Source organism: Pteropus alecto, unplaced genomic scaffold, assembly GCF_000325575.1.
Source record: "Pteropus alecto unplaced genomic scaffold, ASM32557v1 scaffold111, whole genome shotgun sequence".
Taxonomy (NCBI): domain Eukaryota; kingdom Metazoa; phylum Chordata; class Mammalia; order Chiroptera; family Pteropodidae; genus Pteropus; species Pteropus alecto.
The window spans coordinates 5,863,380-5,884,604 of NW_006431915.1; the positions used below are offsets into that span (position 1 = coordinate 5,863,380).

General features: G+C 37.1%; 1 protein-coding gene across 3 annotated transcripts; it reads left to right on the forward strand.

The window, feature by feature from the left end:
- Window positions 1-1,662: 1,662 nt before the first annotated feature.
- On the forward strand, window positions 1,663-20,404 carry ZNF483 (zinc finger protein 483). 3 transcript variants are annotated; one of them, XM_025041527.1, is made up of 6 exons: window positions 1,663-1,735; window positions 3,363-3,905; window positions 5,117-5,205; window positions 6,801-6,927; window positions 7,312-7,407; window positions 10,596-20,404. In XM_025041527.1, exons 2-6 carry the CDS (start codon window positions 3,518-3,520, stop codon window positions 12,158-12,160), a joined length of 2,265 nt encoding a protein of 754 aa, XP_024897295.1. In that variant the 5' UTR covers window positions 1,663-1,735; window positions 3,363-3,517; the 3' UTR covers window positions 12,161-20,404. The 3 variants fall into 3 exon arrangements, with proteins under 3 accessions (XP_024897295.1, XP_006906161.1, XP_015455194.1); XM_006906099.3 differs by lacking the exon at window positions 1,663-1,735 and adding an exon at window positions 1,785-1,940; XM_015599708.2 differs by lacking the exon at window positions 1,663-1,735 and having other exon boundaries at window positions 3,563-3,657.
- Window positions 20,405-21,225: the final 821 nt, after the last annotated feature.

Here is a 21,225-nt window from a genome sequence, read left to right on the forward strand (position 1 = left end):
GCTTCAAATCCCACTCCCATCTACTTCTCTTGCTGCCTTCTCAATAGATTTCCTCTCAGCAGACTCCATCAGACACCATCGGTTACATACCTGCTTGCATCCACACTTTTCCTTGCCTCTTTACCTTCGTTACAATGAATAGTGGTCCCTGGCTCTGGCTGTTTAGGGCTAGTCTCTCCATCTGTGTTTCCTCCTGGTTTCTGAGTCTTCATTTTATAGAATGCTCCTTTGCTGTGTATCTTCATCCTCTTTCTCTCTAGTGGATCTTTACTGTAGCTTGCTAGTTTGCTTGCTTGCTATTTCTTTCCCTTTCCTTTCTGGAAGATACTCCTCCCCCACCCTCCCCATTACAGCTCTACAGAGTCAGGACAGTTTTTATCGTTTTCTTTTTGGGAGATGATCAGCTCTCCCAGAGAGGAAATAATAGCCTCTAACTGGCTCTGTGAGATGAATCCAATGGTTCATTTAGTTGAACTTGCTCTGTCCTTTTAAAGTCTTAGGGCCTTGACCCATCCTGCTCCTTCAGTAGGAATGTCTTTCTCTCCCAACTCCGCCCCTCCAAAATTGATCTAGTTATTAGGACCCTCCAAACAATTTTTCTGAAGTTCTTTAGCCCTTTTTGCTATACCCCTAGTAATCTATGCAGTGCCAATTCAGATATTCAACAAATATCTATGTAGCACCTACTATGTGTCAGGTACTGTTCTAGCACTTGGGAATTGTATTGCCATGGAACAAACCAAATAAAAATCCTTATCCTTGTAGAACTAATAGTCTAGTGAAAAATGCAGACAATGAGTACACAACAAATAAGAATATGATATAATATGTTACAAGGAGAAGCAGGAGTGGGGAGGGGGTTGGGTTCCAGTACAAGTATAGTGGTGGGAGAGGTTCACTAAGCTATGAAGGATACTGCTACCTCTGGGAGGATCGTGTCAGCCACAAGTGCCAGGCAGGTTGGAGGGAGAGGGAGAGCAAGGAGGCCATTGTGACAGAGCAGGGGAATGGGAGAAGAGGTCAGGGAGGTAATGGGTGGCTAGCTTCCACAGGGCCTTGTAAGGTCATTGTCAAAATTAGTTTGTTTGTTTTTTTCCACTTTTGAGCAAAATGGGAAACCTTTGCAGGGTTTTAAGTAGAAGAGAGGCATAATCTGTTTTATGTTTTTAAAGCATTTCTCTGCCTGCAGTGTGGAAAAAAGCGAAATCAAGAAGCTATTGCAATAATTCAGAGGAAGCGTGATGATGGTTTAGACTATGGTGACAGGTATGAAAGTCATAAAATTAATGCTTGTTTAATTCAAGTTGCATTAATTATGCCTTGTACTGTATGCATTACTACTAATATGCTTCTGCAGTGGGTTTTTCCAGCCTCAATTTCTGGGAGGAGAAGGGAGGGGAGGAGAGAGGGATGGCTTGAGGTTACCAGGGAGACAGAACATCATAGATATGAAAGCCCGAGAAGGTTCTAGGCCTTTAGGCCTCTGGCGCAGCAATAATTCTGTGGCGGAGCCCACCAGTCGCTTTCCAAAGATTGTGCGCAACAGGCCAGGTTGGGAGCCTATGGAAAGGACAGGACTTTCGCAAAACGAGACAAGCGCATTCCGGGAATCGTAGTTCTGCGCCCCTACGCAGGCGCAGTGGTCCCCAGCCGACTTGCGCGCGCAGCTGCTGCAGGACCAGCTTCTAGAAGCTCACTGCGGTAGTCTTGGTCTTGGCTGCGGGTCCTGATGCAGGTAGTGGTTGTACCGGGCCCGTAGTTGGGGGGGTCGCGGCCAGGTCGCTGGCTCCGAGGGCACACTTGGGTGGGTTGGGAGCGGAGGGCAGCCGACCGACCTCACGGTACACTCCCAACACTTCAGCTCCTGTGGGAGGTGGGCGATCTCCTGAATGACAGCTTTCCTCCATCCCCCTCCCTGCGCCCGGAGTCTCGCAACTTAGGTACTTTTACATTTTGAGTGGGAAAATTCCTTTTTGTGTGTGCGTGAGGGAGGGGGCTGTCCTGTATTCTGCAGGATATTTAGCAGCATCCCTGGCTCTCTACCCGCTAGGTACCAGTAGCACCCCTCCAACCCCAGCTGTGATACCAAAATGGATTAAGGCAGTGCCAACATCCCCCGTGAGGCAAATCCCCACCTACCCCCCCCGTTTGAGAACTTTCTGCATGCGTAACATTTTCGCGGTGCCTGTTATAAGCTCTCTGGAGACAAGTGTCTTAGTCACTGTAAAATCCCAGGTGCCCAGCACGGCGGTAGGTACTTAATATTTGGCAGAGGAATAAATGACGTCATGGATACGGTGGTCCGGGTTCTGTGTTCGGAGGCGGGTAATTATTGTTACCATAGTTGCAATAGGAGGAGCGTGCCCTCTCACTGGACGCATGATAGCACATCTCGGGCTGTATTGTTATTTCCTGGGTGCTCTGTGAGGATGGGGACCGCGTCTGACCTGTCCACGTCTGCCTCCGTAGTGCCCCATTCCCAGCTCATTGTAGATGTTCAGTTATTGTAGAATGAAAGAATGCAGGCGACACAGGACAGGCTCTCTGCAAAAGGCACTTGGGAATCAGAAAGCTTTGCACGAGAAGTGACAGTTGAAAGGAGTCGAGTTTTAAAAAACGAATAAACGTTTGGGAGGAGAAGGAAAGAAGACAGCAGCATTCCAAGGGAAGGAATGGCTCCAGTGCAAAGGATGGAAAGAGATAAAGAGTGTCTGGGAAAGGGGATACTTCTTTATGACTTGCAAGTGTCCATCAGGGCAGCTAGAGCTCAGGAGGTGAGGTCATCAGGGCAGGGTCTCTAGATCATCATGCATAACTTCTGCATTTGAATTTTATTTTGAGACAGTGGGGAGGGATAGGATCATAGGCTACAGTGTGAGACTGGATTGGAGAAGCCTGTACTTAGGTAGTTTCAGTAGGATTGAATGGAGAGGTTCTTAGGAAATAAAACTGCCAGAACTTGGTTATTATGTGAGAAATTTGAGAGGCAAATATGAAATCAGGCTTCTGAGTTAGGCAACTGGTGGGAAATGCGTGGCCATTCACTGAGGGAGGGCAGCAGTTGTTGAATGGGTTTGTGACTGAGTCCTCTTGTAGCAGTGAGCCTTTTCAGATCAGTTTTGCTTATGAGGAGTAGCTAGTCTGAAGAAACTGTTTTCTTGTCGGGTACCTTTAATTACCCTTAAGTAATTTCTCAGCTTTTCACCTTCAAAGAAAATTATTCCTTTAATACAGTAGGTGAGTAGGACAGTCATAGGTCTCTGAGAGTATGTGTATGTATACGTATATCTGAACCAAACCAAGAGCAATGTTTTTAGGATTAACAATTTGACTTATTTACTATCTTATATTTTTCTTTACAGTTTCTGCAAGACCATAAACTGAATCCCTGGAACACTTGATATTTTGCTGTGTATAGTGCCTGTTGGTGGACTGTATTGATATTCAACTATTGTCTGAAAGGAACTGAATTCCCTGCTGGTGATACACAGTGTAAACTGTAGTCGCCTTGGACAAGATGACAGCCATCTCCCCAGAGCCTCAAACTCTGGCCTCAGATGAACAAAACAATGTCCTAAGAATGGATACTTCTGAGAATCCAGACGCTATTGCAAGAGGAAACATGACTGACCCGGAGTATTTCAGACAGAAATTCAGGTGGTTTTGTTACTCAAAAGAGGCTGGACCTAGAAAAGCCCTGAGTCAACTCCGGGAGCTCTGCACTCAGTGGCTGAGCCCAGACATCCATACGAAAGAACAGATTTTAGAGCTTTTGGTGTTTGAGCAATTCCTGACCATTTTGCCTGGGGAGGTCAGGATTTGGGTAAAGTCACAACATCCTGAGAATAGTGAGGAAGTGGTGAACTTAATAGAGGATTTGACCCAAATGCTTGAAGAAAAGGAAGGTGAGATTTATAGCTGGAGGGAGAATGTGGGAGAGATCTCAGGGTGTGAGAGTACACTCCCCAAAAGAAAGCAATTTGTGGCTAAAGAGGAGACTAAGTTTGGAGGCGGGACTGAGTTTGAATCAGCTCTGCCTTTTATCGTGCGATACAAATATTCCAAGTATTTTTGTATATCATTTACCATAAGGTTCTCAATACATACATGGGACAGTTTGTATTCTACCAGGAGTTCTGAGATAAATGTGGAAATAGTGTTTACCACCACAGACTTAATTTGTGGTCACCCAGCTCTTTGGTGTATCTAAAATTTGGCATCCTGACTGCTAACTTGTCTGTGACTGCAACATGGTGCCTCTACAAAATTAGTGCCTCTGTGTGGAGGCCCCTGCAATAAAGTTCATGAACTGATTGCTCTAGCATCCTGTAAGAAAGGACAGTTTCCTTAAAATAATCCCTCTTTTTGCATAATTCTGATTCTTAATTTCTGTTGATTGTCTAATCAATAAGCTGCCTAAGAAAGTGAAGTATGATTTTAAAAAAGACATTTCCCTTATTAGAAGAGCTGTTAACATTTCAGAATAATACGTTTAGTTCATAGGTTCAGATTCCTAGTTTCTACCTTTAGGAATCTTGTTGATTCCAGACGTGGAATCAGTTTTTATTTTATTTTATTTTATTTTATTTTATTTTATTTTATTTTATTTTATTTTATTTTATCTGGAAATTTCTGTTCTTTGGAAGCAGACTGAAATGCAGAAATATCAATGTTTGTTCAAGGATTTTATTTTTTTTATTTTATTTTATTTTATTTTATTTTATTTTATTTTATTTTATTTTTTGAAATCAGTTCATTTAATGTGACTTGTGCAAGGCACTGTGGTAGGACTATGAAGAAAACAACAAAATATGCTGTTTTACCTTAATACATCTTAAAACTTAAAAATAATTGTTATGCAAATTAAATACATTAAACTGTGGATGATGAAATGAATGAAATCTGTTTTTTGAGCTTAGAATTGAAAGGGTATTTTACAGGATAAGGGAAAAGCTTGGGTTTTAATAGGAAACTATCTGTGGCCATTCTCTCTGTTTTAAAAAGTGGAAAAAACTTTTTTCTGTTTCTTATGACCTTTTTCTCCAGAGACATATAAGAATTTCTAGTCTGAAGAATCCATTTGAAAGACTGGATTTTTTTCCCCCCTCCTTCCTAGATCCAGTCTCTCAAGATTCTGTAATTTCCCAAGAGGAGAATCCTGAAGAAGATAAAATGGTTTCTGTCCTTCCAAATACAGAGTCCTGGGTAAGCTTCCTTTCACTGGTTTTCATTCTAAGTATTTATTGAGCTCCTGCTGAGTGGTATAACAATGTTAGATAGAATAATTAAGACAATCTCCTTTTCTTCGAGGTCACTTTTCACATGCTATTTTATTTCAGTTAGAATTTGTCACAAGTCTGAGTCTAATAAAAACAAAAAATTATTTGCTAAAATTCAACAGTTATTCCTAATAAAATTAGGTGAAAATAGAATTGTGTTATTTCCTAACATGATAAAAGAACATCCTCAGCTGGATAGTGTTGGAAAATAAAAAGCAGTTCTCATAATGTTGGTAAAAAAGATAAGGGTGTTTAACCTTACTGCTATTGAGCATTATCTGAATATTTTAACTAATGCAGTAAGAAAGAAATGAGATAAGTATTGGTATAAAAGAGGCAAATGTATATTATTAGCAGATGATATCACCTACTTGGAAAACCTCAGACTCAACTGAACAAGTACTGAAACTCATGTAATAGTTGAGAAAAGTAGCTGATTACAAATCAATAGGTGTCCTATATACGAATAATTTCCAGCTAGGAAAAAAAATTCTTATTCACAATAGTGAATAATACTACTATAGTAGGCTGATAATGGCTCCTAAAATATGTTTACTTCCTAATCCCTGGAACCTGCGAATTTCACTTATTTGGAAGACAGGTCTTTGGAAATGTGATTAAGGGTTTTGAAACGAGGGCCCTAAATACCATCACATGTGTCCTCATAAGAGAGGCAGAGGGAGATTGAACACACAAACAGAAGACAGGGATGTGAAGACTGGCGTGATAATGCTGCAGACCAAGGAATACCAAGAAATGCTGCAGCCACCAGAAGCTGGAAAAGGCAAGGAACAGATTTTGTCTCAGAGCCTCTGAAGGCAGTGTACCTCTGCCAACACCTTAATTTCAGACTTCTGACCTCCAGCATTGTGGGAGAAGAGATGTCTGTTATTTTAAGCCAACAAAGTTATGGTAATTTGTTTTAGCATCCACAGGGAGCTAATACAAGTGCTAATAGCCACTTTGTTTTACTCTCTCAAAATGCAATGAGAGAATGCTAAAGAAAGTGTACTTTGAGTTATTGTGCTTGTTTGTAATTTGGAGTCATTGTAAATGTCAGTATGTTATTGAACACAGATTCTTTTTAATTGTCATTGGAAATTGAACTTTGGAATGTGGTCACTGTTGTTACTCTTAAGTATTTAATTTTTGCCTGAAGTTAGATTATATATTAATTCTTGAATTGGGGTTTGGGAATGTAATTTATATCCTTCATTTAACATTTTTCTGTTTATCCAAGAAATCAATGTGACAGAGTGAAATTGATCAATATTAGTACATTCCAGAAAATCCTTTTACAGTATTTCACACCAGGGACTAAATGGAGAAGGCAAGGATGTGTTATAATCTTGTTCTTTATCACTTGTAATGGTTGTATAATAGCTACCTCTAGCTTGCTTTGGAATCCTTAAAAACTTAAATAATCTCAAAATTAATACTTTATATCCTAACCACTTCTCTAAACCCTCAGGATCTATTTGGGAATAATGTGATGCAAAAAGACTGTGTTTGATGTTCTAGGGACCAGTGACATTCAAGGATGTGGCTGTGAACTTTTCCAGAGGAGAGTGGAAGAAGCTGGAGCCTTTTCAAAAGCAACTTTATAAGGAAGTGCTACTGGAGAACTTTAGGAACTTGGAATTTCTGGGTAAAGACATCTCTTCATGATCTAGCATCTAAGCTGGTTATCTTTTTGTCCACTATTATTGAAAGATAAGTCCTATTAACTGTTTTGGCTGGGCATACGGGGGTGAGCCCACACTAATCCTAAAAATGGGTCCTGAAACTGGACTTTTCTGCAGTGTTTTCTCCAAAAAAAGTCTTTGCTTCATTGAATTGGAAATGTTGAGCATGATTTTGCTGTCATCAAGGCCATACCTTCCCCATTTTCTTCTCAGATTCCAGTATTGATGTCTGTATTTGATAGCATCTTCTCTTCCCTGGGGAACTGGAGGCTGTGTGTAAATTTTGGAATATCTTTGTTCTGTGCAAAAACAGCCTTTTCTTTGTTGTTATTTTTCTCTATGAGCAGGCTTTCCAGTTTCCAAATTAGATTTGATTTCTCAGCTAAAGTGGATTGAACTGCCATGGCTGCTGGAAAAAGAAGTCTCAAAAGGCTCCAAACCAGGTGAGTCGGTGAAAAGTAAACAAGGAAATCAAAAAAGTGGCTTACCAAGTCATTCGGGAAGAGCTTTTGAAATGTGTATTCTAAACATCCTTTTGAATATACCCCTTGCCTTCTTGGAATGTTCATTTTAATGGGAGACTCTATTAGTTTGGGTTCTCTGAGAAGTAGATGCCAGAGACTTATTGGGGAGAATTCAAGTGAAGAGAAGTAGGGAACGAGCTGCAAGAGGCTAGGAGATTTGTCAGAGCATGGTATAGGTCTGAAGGCTGTGAATGAGAGAAGAAAGGATGGTAGGAAGATCGGGTAGGAAGAGTCTTAGACCGCAGTGCAGTTTAAGAAAGTTTTGACAATGCCAAAAAATAGTTCGTGAGCCAGAGGCACCTCCCAGAGTACTATGTCTCAGAAATAGGCCTAAGTGTTCCTGCTATACTTGTCATTGACTGCGACCAGCTGTGAGAAAGTGGCCTTGGTTTGAATGCCATGGTGGATTCATAGAACAGCAACAGGTGCTGTTAGGTAAGCACCTCAGAGGAGGAGATACCTGAGAGGTGCATTTTTATGGATGCCATAGATACAGATATCAAAACAAAAAGTGTTAGTAATGGGATGTATACTATGATGATGACATGTATAAAGAGCAATGAGAAAATGTAGGAGCAAGGGCTTAATTGACATTTGAGTCGAATCCTGAAGGATAAGAAGGAATTCATCCAAAGGACAGCATGTATAGCATAATCCTATTATTCGTTAAAAAGAAAAAAAATGTACATATACTTGTATATGTTTGAATATATAGATATATATGGATTTTTAATATGGAGAACATTCATGTTCGTACTGGTTATCTTTGAGGGATCATACTTTTTCTTTATCCTTTTATCTTAAAATTTAACAATAAATATATAAAATTTACATTTAAAAAATTAATTACTTATATATCAATACCTTGACTAAGACAGTAATTCGCTTTGCTCTATTCCATCTTCTTAACCATTCATTTTAGTCAATCTGTTAGCTCTTTTTCAGTATAGTTACACAGATAAAGGACAGCAATTGTCTTATGTTTAAGAAGCATTTGGGAGAATAATTCTAAAAATGGATTCTAAAAACGTTTTGAGTAAAATCTAGCAGCATTGGTATATATATGTCCCTCCCCCACAGACACTATGTAAAAGAAGCATCGTTTAGATGTACAAATTGTTTAAAAAGTCATTTATTACAGATAATAAAAAGTTTTTGACAGACAAAGCAGTCAATAGCCATAATTTATATAAAAGGAAAGAGCTCATGCAAATCAATAAGGAAGACTGAGTCTGTTACAAAAATGGGTGAAAAACTTGAACAGATAGGTGACAAAATTAAAATATCTGTGAATGTGAAAAATATTCCAAGTCACTGGTCAACAATGAAATAGACATTTAGAGCAACAGTACTATATTATGAATCAAATTCACAAAGATTTTTTTTCGTAATGACGATTAAGACCAAATTTATTAATTTATTAATAACGTTTCATTGCACTAATATAATCACGTGATTAGCTTTTGAGACAAAATTTTTTTTTAAATAAAAAAGCAAGATCAAAGATACCACTAAAAAAATATTTTGTGCTTAGTCAATTGAGGCTTCATAGCAGAAAATGCAGCACTTCCTTCCCTAGGCTTCCCAAGGGCTCCAGTTGATGAAATACACTGAGGCCATGATGAACAAAGTAGTCTGCTTCTTTAGCGGATGGAGACCAGCAGTTTCATCCCTTCACCACTGCCCTTATATCTTGCTACCAAACAAAGAATGGATGTTTATCTGCCCTTTGAGAGGAACACAAAGATTTAAAGAAAGATGATTTTACCAAAGAGGAGTACTCAGGTACTTGTCATCATGCATCATGTGATGGTATAACTCCTCTACCCGTTGGTTCAGTAATTCCATTTTTATGACTGTCTTCTAGGGAAATATTTTTTGATAAACATTCAATAAGGGAATAACTGAGTAAACTATAACATGTTTTATTAATATAATGTAAATATATAATGATGGATTATTATATAACTGATTAAAATTATCTTTAGAAAGAATTACCAATGATATGGGAAAGAATTATGAATGAGAAACATAATACTACATATTATGCATAGTTTTCCTATTCTAAAATAAAGAACAATTTCTAGAAGAAAACAATTTTTAATCATTAACTTCTGGGTAATAAGACTTTGTGTTTTATAGTTATCCATTTAAAAAATGGTTTTATAAAAGTGACAAAAGCAATCTCAGATGAATGATTTGGTTAATAAATGAACTCCGAGTTCTGAGAAGGGTGTAAACAGTATAGTATTGGAGAAAGCTCTGTAGAGATGGTGGGACTTGAACACTAGGCCCTGTCAAATTTATGTTTGTGATAGTGAAACTGCTGTGGGATTGCATTCTAGGCAGTATGAAGTGTTAAGACTAAAATAATATGATTGAAATTCTGTAGAGTAATAGGACAGTAAATGGATGTCTGATTAGAGTATCCATAAGGTTCACGGGGCCAGACTGTGGTAACTTTTGAAAGTCTAGCATAGATGTTGTTGCATATCTATGATGCGATTAACACCTATAAACTTAGTGCTGTCTGACTGCTTTGAGGAGAGGCAGTATGGTATAGAGATCAAAAGCCTAGGCTTTGGTGTCAGACTAGGTTAAAAATCTGACATTACCACTTATAATACACGTGACCTTGGGCAAAGCTACTTACATTTATGTGTCTAGTTGTCACATCCATAAAACAGGGATAACAGGTTAACTTCATAATGTTATTGTAAAGGTTAAGTGAAATACAAGTAAGTGCTTGATAATAGAACCTGGTATTTGTTAAGTATTCAATAAATGTTTGCACTGTCATGATTGAAAAATAGTAGATTAGATGTAGGGGGAATATGTTTGAACCTGTTCTACAAATTTGAAATGAGGGTGAGAACTTGCATTTCTAATTATAAAGCATAAACTTTTTATCTTCCTCAATAGTTTCCCTAAGCCCTATGTTTCCCTACTTTCCCCTATATCAGATTTCCCTTCCTTGTCTTATGAGCTTATTTGAGAACCGTCCAAGCCATATTCCTCATAGTCATTACTGCCTCTATTCCTGTTTCAGCCCTAAATACAGCAGCTTCCTTTATTGCAAACAGGAAATATTGTGTTATTTCTTTTAGAGTGTAACTCTAGAGGTGGATTGAAGGGATCTGTTCGAAATCAAGATGTTCTTATGGAAGAATCAACTTTGGATAAAATAATAGAAAGATGCCTAACTGGTGGTGGTCATGGCTCGATGGGAGAATCCCGGAAACGTCACAGCAGACTAGAGGAGGGTCATGGCAATAAGGGACATTCACAAGTGGCAGGCACACAAAAGAAAACTCACGGGAGAGGCAATAAGGGTGAGGAATTTGACCCAGAAAAAGGCCCCTTTGGAAATAATTTCAAAGAAACTTCAGATATAATTAAACATCTGAGAGTCTATTTAAGGAAGAAATCTCGGAGGTATAATGAATGCAAGAAACCCTTTAGTTTTCATTCAGACCTTATTCAAAACCGCAAAGAACACACTGGAGAAAAGCCACGGAAATGTAATGAAGGCAGGAAAACCTTAAGTCACTCTTCATCACTTACCGAACATCAGAAACATCAGAAAATTCATTTGGGGAATAAGTCCCAGAAGTGCAATAACTGTGGGATAACCTTTACTCAAAGTGCATCCTTTGCTCAGAGGAAAAACTCTCTCTGTGAGAAATGTCAGAAAAATGAATGTCAAGATGCGACCTTGAGTAAAGAGGGAACAGAGACTGGAGAAAAAACCCATAAATGTAGCAAATGTGGAAAAGCCTTTAGCTATAGTGCCTCACTGACCAAACATCGGAGAATTCACACTGGGGAAAAACCCTACATGTGCAATGAATGTGGAAAAGCTTTCAGTGACAGTTCATCACTCACACCCCATCACAGAACTCACAGTGGAGAGAAACCCTTCAAATGTGATGATTGTGGAAAAGCTTTCACCTTAACTGCCCACCTCATTAAACACCAGAGAGTTCATACTGGAGAGAAACCCTATAAGTGTAAAGAATGTGGGAGACCCTTTAGTGACAGTTCATCTCTTATTCAACACCAGCGAATTCATACTGGAGAAAAACCCTACACATGTAACAATTGTGGAAAATCCTTTAGTCATAGCTCATCCCTTTCCAAGCATCAGAGAATTCATACTGGAGAGAAACCGTATAAATGTGGTGAATGTGGCAAAGCCTTTCGACAGAATTCTTGCCTTACCCGACATCAGAGAATTCACACTGGAGAAAAACCATACTTATGTAATGATTGTGGGATGACTTTTAGTCATTTTACATCTGTAATTTATCATCAGAGACTTCATTCAGGAGAAAAACCCTACAAATGTAATCAGTGTGAGAAAGCCTTCCCTACCCATTCACTCCTTAGTCGTCATCAGAGAATTCATACTGGTGTAAAACCTTATAAATGTAAAGAATGTGGAAAATCCTTCAGTCAAAGCTCATCTCTTAATGAACATCATCGAATTCATACTGGAGAGAAACCATATGAGTGTAACTATTGTGGAGCTACCTTTAGTCGAAGCTCAATCCTTGTAGAACACCTAAAAATTCATACCGGAAGGAGAGAATATGAATGTAAAGAATGTGAGAAGACATTTAAAAGTAATTCAGGCCTCATCAGACATAGGGGATTTCACTCTGGAGAGTAATTCTTGGACTATATTATGGTAGGAGGAAATTTAGTCACAATTGTCTCATTAGAAACCTGGGATGTAAATTACCATAACATTGATGAGTAGCTGCAACTTTAACGGATTGGCAGCTGGAAAAAATACACTTTTTCTCATTCATCCCTCTTTGTAGGGCTGGTAAATTCATGTAGAAAGTGAAAGTAGCATGACCTGTGAAATAAACAGCCAAATGTGAATTTTAAAAGCAGAGGAGGGGTGTCCAGGACCTACCTTTTTCACTGCTTTTCTTCAGAAGATTTCCCTTTTAGCTTCCCTAGTTTCCCCTCTCAGTGTCATGTAGTGCAATAGAATCCTGAGTGGAGTCAGATAACCTGGATTCTGTCCCAGTTTGCCGACCAACTTGCTGTATGATTTTTGGGAAAATTATTTGACCTTTCTGAATCTTAGTTTCTGAACTGGTAAAATGAAAGGGTGAGACTAATAATTTCTAACTTTTTTTTATGGACCTCCGATATTTTCTGAGGCTGTGGATATAAGTTAAATATTTTTGATCAATTGGAATTTTCAGGTTTCTCTAGTAGAAAATTACTCATTTAGGATACTGTACTTCTGGCTTAGTGAGAATGCAGTATACTTTTTGAATACTTGATGCCTTGAATACTTGAATATTTGATGCTAGAATGGTATAAACAGAAACAAGTCAATGAAGTTCAAGCAAGTTTGCCTTCAGGGAATGTTTTAGTTGGACAAAGCACCTTAACCTGATTTTCCTTTGGGCATTGGCTAAGGGAATTGGGAATCTATAGGGCATGCACTTGAGCCATCATAGACATGAAAGGCACAGCCCTAGGAAAATAGATTAGGAGCTTGCGGGGTGGTGGGAGGAAACGGGTGTTGAAAATGGAACTATTCTGGACGAATTGCCTTTTGCAAAGGAGAGTTCTATTTAAAAATTTTTTTTCCTATACCAAGTATAGCTTCCTGTAATTGGAGTGTAAACATTCTGTATGGCAAGGGTCACAAGCTAAGTTTAGGCCCTGTAGCATGTTTTGGTTGATCCGCATGGTAAGGTAGGGATGCGTGTGTGTGTGTGTGTGTGTGTGTGTGTGTGTGTGTGTAATGGTTGCCACCATTTAAAAAATAGGAAATTTCATACCAAAAAAAAGGTTTTTCTTGAAAAATATAAAGGCTGACGACACTGGGCCCATATTTCAGTGGGGCAGTCAGGTTTGGGGTGGCAGCTGCTACCTTTAGGTAGGGAATCTGCTCCCACTTGCAAAGTTCTGTTATGTAACCTGACTTGCCCGCTGTAGGAATTTGATATTCAAAACACTTACCTTCCGGAGAATACATGTCCTAAAATCTGAAGAGACTTTATTGATATTAAGTAAAATTCAGGAAAAAAGGGTAGAAATAATACAGAATAAATTTTCACTTAAGTGTTATGTTGTGAGATTAGACCTCAAAGGAATAAAGGATACAGATTTCAGTGGATTATTCCTTATTTATTTCATTGATATTAAATTCATTGATATTTATTGGTGGAGTCTGAATAATAGTTTCTAACTGTGAAAAAACTAAAAACCCTAAGTCGATTAGGTCTCAGGTCAGTCATGAGGTTCTGGAGGAGTCCCACTGACTCAGCTGTTTTCCTAAAGTTGAAATCTGAGGCAGTGTCTATAAAAAGACCTAAACCAGAAAACTTTTGGCTTATTGAAATGAAGTGATCCTTAATGCTCATCTGAGACAGCAATGTTTGCTGTGGTTCTGTGGGTTTAGGTTTGCACTGCTACCTCTGGGTAGCGTTATTGTTTTTTTCCTTTCGCCCTCACTCCCCAAAGCTCGTAGTTTAAATATTGCTGTATGATAAATTGATCTGCATAGTTCATGCGAAATAGACCAAACAGACATTTAGCCATGAAAGGAATATAGCTTATGAGAATCATTCACCCTTATTGAAAGTTTTGGGTTTTTTCGAAAGGAAAGAAAGCCCAGTTCTTTTCCTGGTAAGATATAATCTATAGAAAAAAATTAAATTTGTAAGATTCTTGAGAAGAGGCTTGTTCCAGGATGTTTACTTTAAAATGATTTTAATGTTTTTAGAAATGTTTTAATGAGTTTCTATCGAAGAAATTTCAAGTCACACAAGATAAACCTTCTCCTGTCAATGAATTTATTCTTATTATTTTAGAATTCTTTTTTAACATGGTAGGATATACATAACAACATAAAATTGACCATTTTAACCCCTTTTGGGTATACAATTCGGTGCATAAAGTACATTTACATTGTTGTGCAATTATCACCACATTCATCTCTAGAACTTTTTTTGTTATCCCAAACTGAAACTTTACTTATTAACTACCAACTCCAGACTATCTCTTCTGCCAAACCTCTGGTAACTACTATTCTACCTTTTTTCTCTCATGAATTTGACTCTTCTAGGTACGTCATATGTATGGATTCATTCAATATTTGTCGTTTTGTGTTTGGCTTGTTTCTCTTAACGTTTTTAAGGTTCATGTTGTAGCATGTGTCAGAATTTCATTCCTTTTAAAGGCTAAATAATATCCCATTGTATGTATATACTACATTTTCTTTATTCATTAATCTGTCAATGGACATTTAGATTTTTTTCTACTAGTTCGGCTCTGTTGTTGATAACACTACTATAAACTGTTGTACAGATATCCATTGGAGTCCCTGCTTTCAGTTCTTTTAGGTAAACACCTAGAAAAGGAATTGGCTGGATGTCGGCAAGGTTCATCTTTATAGCATATGATAGGATTTCCTTTTTAAAGGCTAAATAATATTCCATGTATGTATATGCCATATTTTTTTTTTATTCGTTTATCCACTGATACACATTTAGGTTGTTTCTACCTCTTGGCTATTGTGACTAATGCTGCACTGAACAAGGGAGTGCAAATATCTCTTTAAGATCTATTTTCTGTGTTTGGGGGTATAGACCCAGAAGCAGGATTGCTGAATCATATGATAGTTCAATTTTTAGCTTTTTGAGGCACCTTCATGCTGTTTTCCATTAGCAGCTGCACTATTTTACATTCCTACCAACAGTACACAAGGGTTCTAGTTTGTTTACATCCTCACAACACATTATTTTTTGTATTTTCGATAGTGGCGGTTCTAACAGTTGCGGTTTTGATTTGCATTTCCCTGATGATTATAATGATGAAAATCTTTTCATATGCTTGTTAACCACTTGTGTATCTTCTTAAGGGAATTGTCTATTCAAGTCCTTTGCCTCTTTTAATTGAAGAGTTTTTTTTAGTTGTAGCTGTTTTTTTATATATTCTAGATATTAACCTGTTGTCAAATTTATGATTTGCTAACCATCATCTGAGCCTTCAGTGAGTTATAATCATTTTGCTGCTGGATGATCTTGCCTCAGTGTTGACGGCTGCTGACTAATCAGGGTGGTAGTTGCTGAAGGCTGGGGTGGCTGTGGCAATTTCTTAAAATAAGGCAACAATGAAGTTTGCCACATCAATTGACTCTTCCTTTCACGAATGATTTTTCTGTAGCATGCGATGCTGTTTGACAGCATTTTACCCACAGTAGAACTTCTTTCAAAATTGGAGTCAGGCCTCTCAAAATTTGCTGCTGCTATGTCAACTAAGTTTATGTTGACATAAACTCTTTGCTGTTGTTTCAACAGTCCTACAGCATCATCACCAGTAGATTCCATCTCAAGAAAGCACTTTCTTTGCTCGTATGGAGTAGCTCCTCATCTGTTAAAGTTTTGTTAGGAGATTGAAACAATTCAGTCACATCCTTAGGCTCCACTTATAATTCTAGTTTTCTTGTTATTTCCACCACATTTGCCGTTGCCTCTTCCAAAGCAGTCTTGAATGCCTTACAGTCGTCCGTGAGAGTTGGAATCAACTTCTTCCAAATTCCTGTTAATGTTGATATTTCGCCCTCTTCCCATGAATTATGAGTGTTCTTAATGACATCTAGAATGGCAAATCCTTTCTAGAAGGTTTTCAGTTTACTTCACCCAGACCCATCAGAGGAATCACTATCTGTGGCAACTATAGCCTTAGGAAGTTTCTAAGACTTGAAAATCAAAATTACCCTTTGACCCATGAGCTACAGATTGGTGGTTGTGTTCACAGGCATGAAAACAACATGAATTTCGTTGTACATCTCAATCAGAGCTCTTGGGTGACCAGGTGCATTGTCAACAAGCAGTACTATTTTGAAAGGAATCTTTTTGAACAGTAGGTCTTAATGGCGAGCTTAAAATATTTAGTAAACCTTCTTGTAAACAGTTGTGCTGTCATGCAGACTCTGTTCCATTTTTAGAGCACACGCAGAGTAGATTTAGTATAATTCTTAAGGGCTCTAAGATTTTCGGAATGATAAATGAGCATTGGCTTAATGATGAGCACCCCCGACTCCATTTTGAGTGAGGTTGTTTTTTTTTTTTTAATTAATTTTCACAGAGTCAATTATACTGCTTGTTGCCACAGTTCAGTACCTGCATTGTATTGATAGGGACTTTTATTTTTGTTACTGTTTTGTGTTTTCCTCAGAATCATTTCTCAGGTGTGGAACTGCTTCATTAAAGAGGGAAACATGTTAAGATTCTTAAAACACACTGTCATATTGTTGTCTATAAAGTGTAGCACATTCCTAGGGTCTCTTCTTGTGTGGAGACGTTGATGGCTATAAAGGTCTGACCTAAGGAAGCATTTTCCCAAAGCTGGGGCACTTGTGAGTATCTGTCCGAAATGCATGTTCTGGTGCTCAGGTTGTAACTTGCTAGCAAAATAGTTTCCACTCTGCTAACAACTGGTGAGACCTCTTTCTCCTGGACTCTCTTTTTTCTTGTGGGTTCTAAGGCTGAGAGAGTTACAGGTTGGAGTTCTCTAGTGTCCCTATAGAATGGTTCTGACAACCTACAAGCTTTGCTAAATCTGTAATTCTTCTTGGTGGTTTCCCCCTTGATAGTCATGATGTTTATAGTCTCTCTGTAAAATAGAACTAAGGAGAGCATTCCTCTCTAAAGCAGCAGTTAATAGATACATATTCCCCAGTTTTTTCTGTTTTGAAGAATCTTTTTCCTCCCTTGATCTGCCAACATGATCAGAGCCACCTTTTGGCTCTGAGCATCTTTAACGCAGTTGTTTTAAAGTCTTTGTCTAGCAAATCTGACCTCTGGACTTCTTCAGGTACATTTTCTGTTGATATTTATCCCTTTAAATGGGCCATGTTTTCCTGTTCCTTTGTATGTCTTATGATTTTTTATTGTTGAAAACTGAACCTTTGAATCTTACAGTGTGGTAGCTCTGGAGATTATATTCCTTTTTTCCAGAAATTTTTTAAAAAGTTGTTTTAGGGTGTCTCTGTGCTGAGGTCTAGTCTGTGGTGAATGCTTAAAGTTTTCTCAGGTCTTTTCTGAGCTTGTCTTTCCCTGGGCAGAAGTAGTGGCTTTCTAATGACGCCCTTAGATGCATTTTTTTCAAAGTCCTAAAAAAAAAAAGAAAAAAAAAAACCCTAACAGGTGTTCTTGTTTTTTAAATCCCCCTGGAAGCTACTTTAGCTAGTGGAGGTTGGAAAAATGGCAACTTGCCTCTGTGTCTCTTCTTCCTCCACGATCAGAAGAAGCCATCCAAAGTCAGAACCCAGGACTCTGAAATTTAGAGGAAAAAGTCTAAATTGCCCGCTCTGGCTCCAGCAAGCTGAACTAGAAGTGTGGGTTTCCTCTCCACAGCCACCTGCCACAGGATTGGCTGGTGAAAGATGGGTAGCTGCTACTGTGCTGAAAGCTAAAAACCATGATTATTAATTGAAGCTTACTAGTCAGGTTTTCCTCTGGAAGCTACTGTATTTCAAAATAGGCACTTTAAATATTTCTGCTAGTACAATTGTCTAAGTAGAGAAATGATTCCTGGCACCACCAACTCTGCCGTCTTCCCTGACATCACTTCTCCCTTGTCTTTGATTTCTGTCCTCCTTTCTGGCAGATTTCTTTAACTTTATCTTTCAACTCTACTACTAAATGTCTTGAATGTTTTATTTCTGTTGTCATATTTCCAAGTGCATTTTCTTATTCTGTGTTCTTTTTTTAACAATATTCTGTTTCTGTTTCATGGTTGACCGTTTTTCCCTCTGAGGATGCTGCTATAGTGTCTTTTAGTGTTGTTCTGCTCCCTGCATTATCTGTCTGCTGAAATTTTTTTTTTTTTTTACCTGTTTTCTACCTTTCGCATTGGATGTTTTCTTCAAACTTCTGGTAATCTTAGACTACTCTCATTTAAGAAGAGGGCTCTAAAACACTGATCAGGTGTTCCAGTTACTGCAGCACTGTCCAATAGGAATCTGATGTGAGCCATGTGTGTGACTTCAGATTTTCTCATAGCTACTTTCAGAAAGTAAAAACAGCAGAAGAATGTTATTTTATTTCACCCAATATATCCATATTTCAACATGTAATGTGTAAAAAATTACTAGTGAGATAATTTTTATTATTTTTTACACTGTTTCCAAAACCCAGTGTGTATTTTATAGTTGTAGCACATCTTCATTCACGCACCAAATTTTCATTTAAAATACTTAATCCATATATAGATTTAGAGTTGAAAAGTAGATTGATATAATTTTTCTAAACATACTTAGAGTTTTCCAGTGATTGGATCAAATATCAAAAAATGATTTTCGTTTGATATTTATATCCACATTGACAAACCTGCTCATCTGTTTATTAGAACTGATTTGATTTTGGAGCAGCAGCATTATCAGTTTCGAAACTATGTTTAAGTAAATTCACTGACTGTCAACTCAGTATAATTAACATCAAATTTAGCAAGGCTGCCTAAATGTAAACAAAACTAAGTTTATCAATATCAACAAACCATTCTTCACATTTGTCTTTTTTTGCTGCCAATTTATACAGTGATTTTACATTTAAAATTTGCATATTGATCAATGTTACAGAAATGTGTAAACTCATTTTTTACTTTTATGAAATATTTTAATTTTAACTGCATTTTTGCAGTAAGTAGGTCACACTGTTTTCCCATTCTGAGGACCTTCAAATTTTAGCTCGTTCATGTACAGTGTGATATTAGGGAGAAACATGAATCGCACTGCCCCTTTTTGTCTTAGACTATTGAATGTTCGGCAGTCATTCTTTTTGTTTCAAGAAAATGTTAAGTTGGAATTACTAATACAGGAAATTTCTGTAAAATTCTTTGATAACTCAACCAAGGAACATCTTCAACAATTCCACAATAAACTTCAACAATAAACTGGAAATGATTATTTTATAGCATTTACATGTATATACTGAAGAATTTTAACATCTGTATCCATGACTCTTTTTTGGAGTCTACTTCAGAAATGGAGCACAAATCTTTTTAATATTAAAGTAGAACAGAGCAATGAGGGAAACATCATTCTCTTGCTTTAAAATCCCAATATATCTGTCTTTTGACTTAAGATAGCTGGAATCCCATTCTTATGATGGAAATGAATTTTTCTATTGCTAAAATTCTTTGACAGATGGAAAATTGTCAGAAATATGTCATGAGTTTGAGTTTTTAGACAATGAATTGACATTTCTTTGTAAATTTAGATATTCTGTGAGACAGAATACCTAAAGTTTTCATTGGATAGTGTCTTATGTTACATGACTCATCTAATGCTAAAGATGAATTCTTTGAATCAATTTATCTTTGATATTATTAGAAACTTCTTGTATTCTGTAAGCAAAATTAGGTTAATTGAAATTTTCAGTTTTTTAAAAATGTCTTTTAAAGTTTTTTTGTCATAAATTTCTAACTGAATCACCCTAACTAAAATTTTTTTATTATCTCTCCATCTAAGATTCTTCTTTTTGTCTGTGTGCAAGAATTCAAACTGGTTTATAGCTGGCCAAGTTTACAAGCTCAAATACTGTTAAAAATTGTTTAAATTCTTTTGTTGGAAATTTAGTTTTCATAAGACTAATTTCATGGGTTCTTTTTCGACTATTAGAATATTTACCAGACTCACTATCTCGTTGCTGAAAAATGACTAAATGTTAGATATTGTTTTAAATATTGTCTAGTGTAGTATCTTTAACACTTTGGCATACAGCAGATAGCTTTTTCATGTTGCTGTGCCTGCAGTAAATTGCAATTGCCATTCATCAGTGAACGTGCACTATATACCCTCTTTACTGTTTTTTCATTACTAGTTGTGGTACCAGCTTCTGTATTGCACTGAATTTTGCCTCAGTAATATGCCTTCATTTAAAATGGAAAATTGTCAGAAATATGTCATGAGTTTGAGTTTTTAGACAATGAATTGACATTTCTTTGTAAATTTAGATATTCTGTGAGACAGAATACCTAAAGTTTTCATTGGATAGTGTCTTATGTTACATGACTCATCTAATGCTAAAGATGAATTCTTTGAATCAATTTATCTTTGATATTATTAGAAACTTCTTGTATTCTGTAAGCAAAATTAGGTTAATTGAAATTTTCAGTTTTTTAAAAATGTCTTTTAAAGTTTTTTTGTCATAAATTTCTAACTGAATCACCCTAACTAAAATTTTTTTATTATCTCTCCATCTAAGATTCTTCTTTTTGTCTGTGTGCAAGAATTCAAACTGGTTTATAGCTGGCCAAGTTTACAAGCTCAAATACTGTTAAAAATTGTTTAAATTCTTTTGTTGGAAATTTAGTTTTCATAAGACTAATTTCATGGGTTCTTTTTCGACTATTAGAATATTTACCAAGACTCACTACTCGTTGCTGAAAAATGACTAAATGTTAGATATTGTTTTAAATATTGTCTAGTGTAGTATCTTTAACACTTTGGTATACAGCAGATAGCTTTTTCATGTTGCTGTGCCTGCAGAATATTGCAATTGCCATTCATCAGTGAACGTGCACTATACCCTCTTTACTGTTTTTTCATTACTAGTTGTGGTACCAGCTTCTGTATTGCACTGAATTTTGCCTCAGTAATATGCCTTCATTTAAAATTTAAAAATATTTTCCTGTATTTTTTTAACCTAGAAAATTTAATTATAATTAAAGTAGTAAGTATCCCATTTTGTGATTATG

Excerpts from the sequence above, each read along its gene's own strand:
- ZNF483 (XM_025041527.1), top strand. The coding sequence starts at position 3,518 with ATGACAGCCATCTCCCCAGAGCCTCAAACTCTGGCCTCAGATGAACAA. Across the intron at positions 6,928-7,311 it reads TAGGAACTTGGAATTTCTGG|GCTTTCCAGTTTCCAAATTA; the intron begins GTAAAGACATCT and ends CTCTATGAGCAG. Across the intron at positions 7,408-10,595 it reads CTCAAAAGGCTCCAAACCAG|AGTGTAACTCTAGAGGTGGA; the intron begins GTGAGTCGGTGA and ends TATTTCTTTTAG.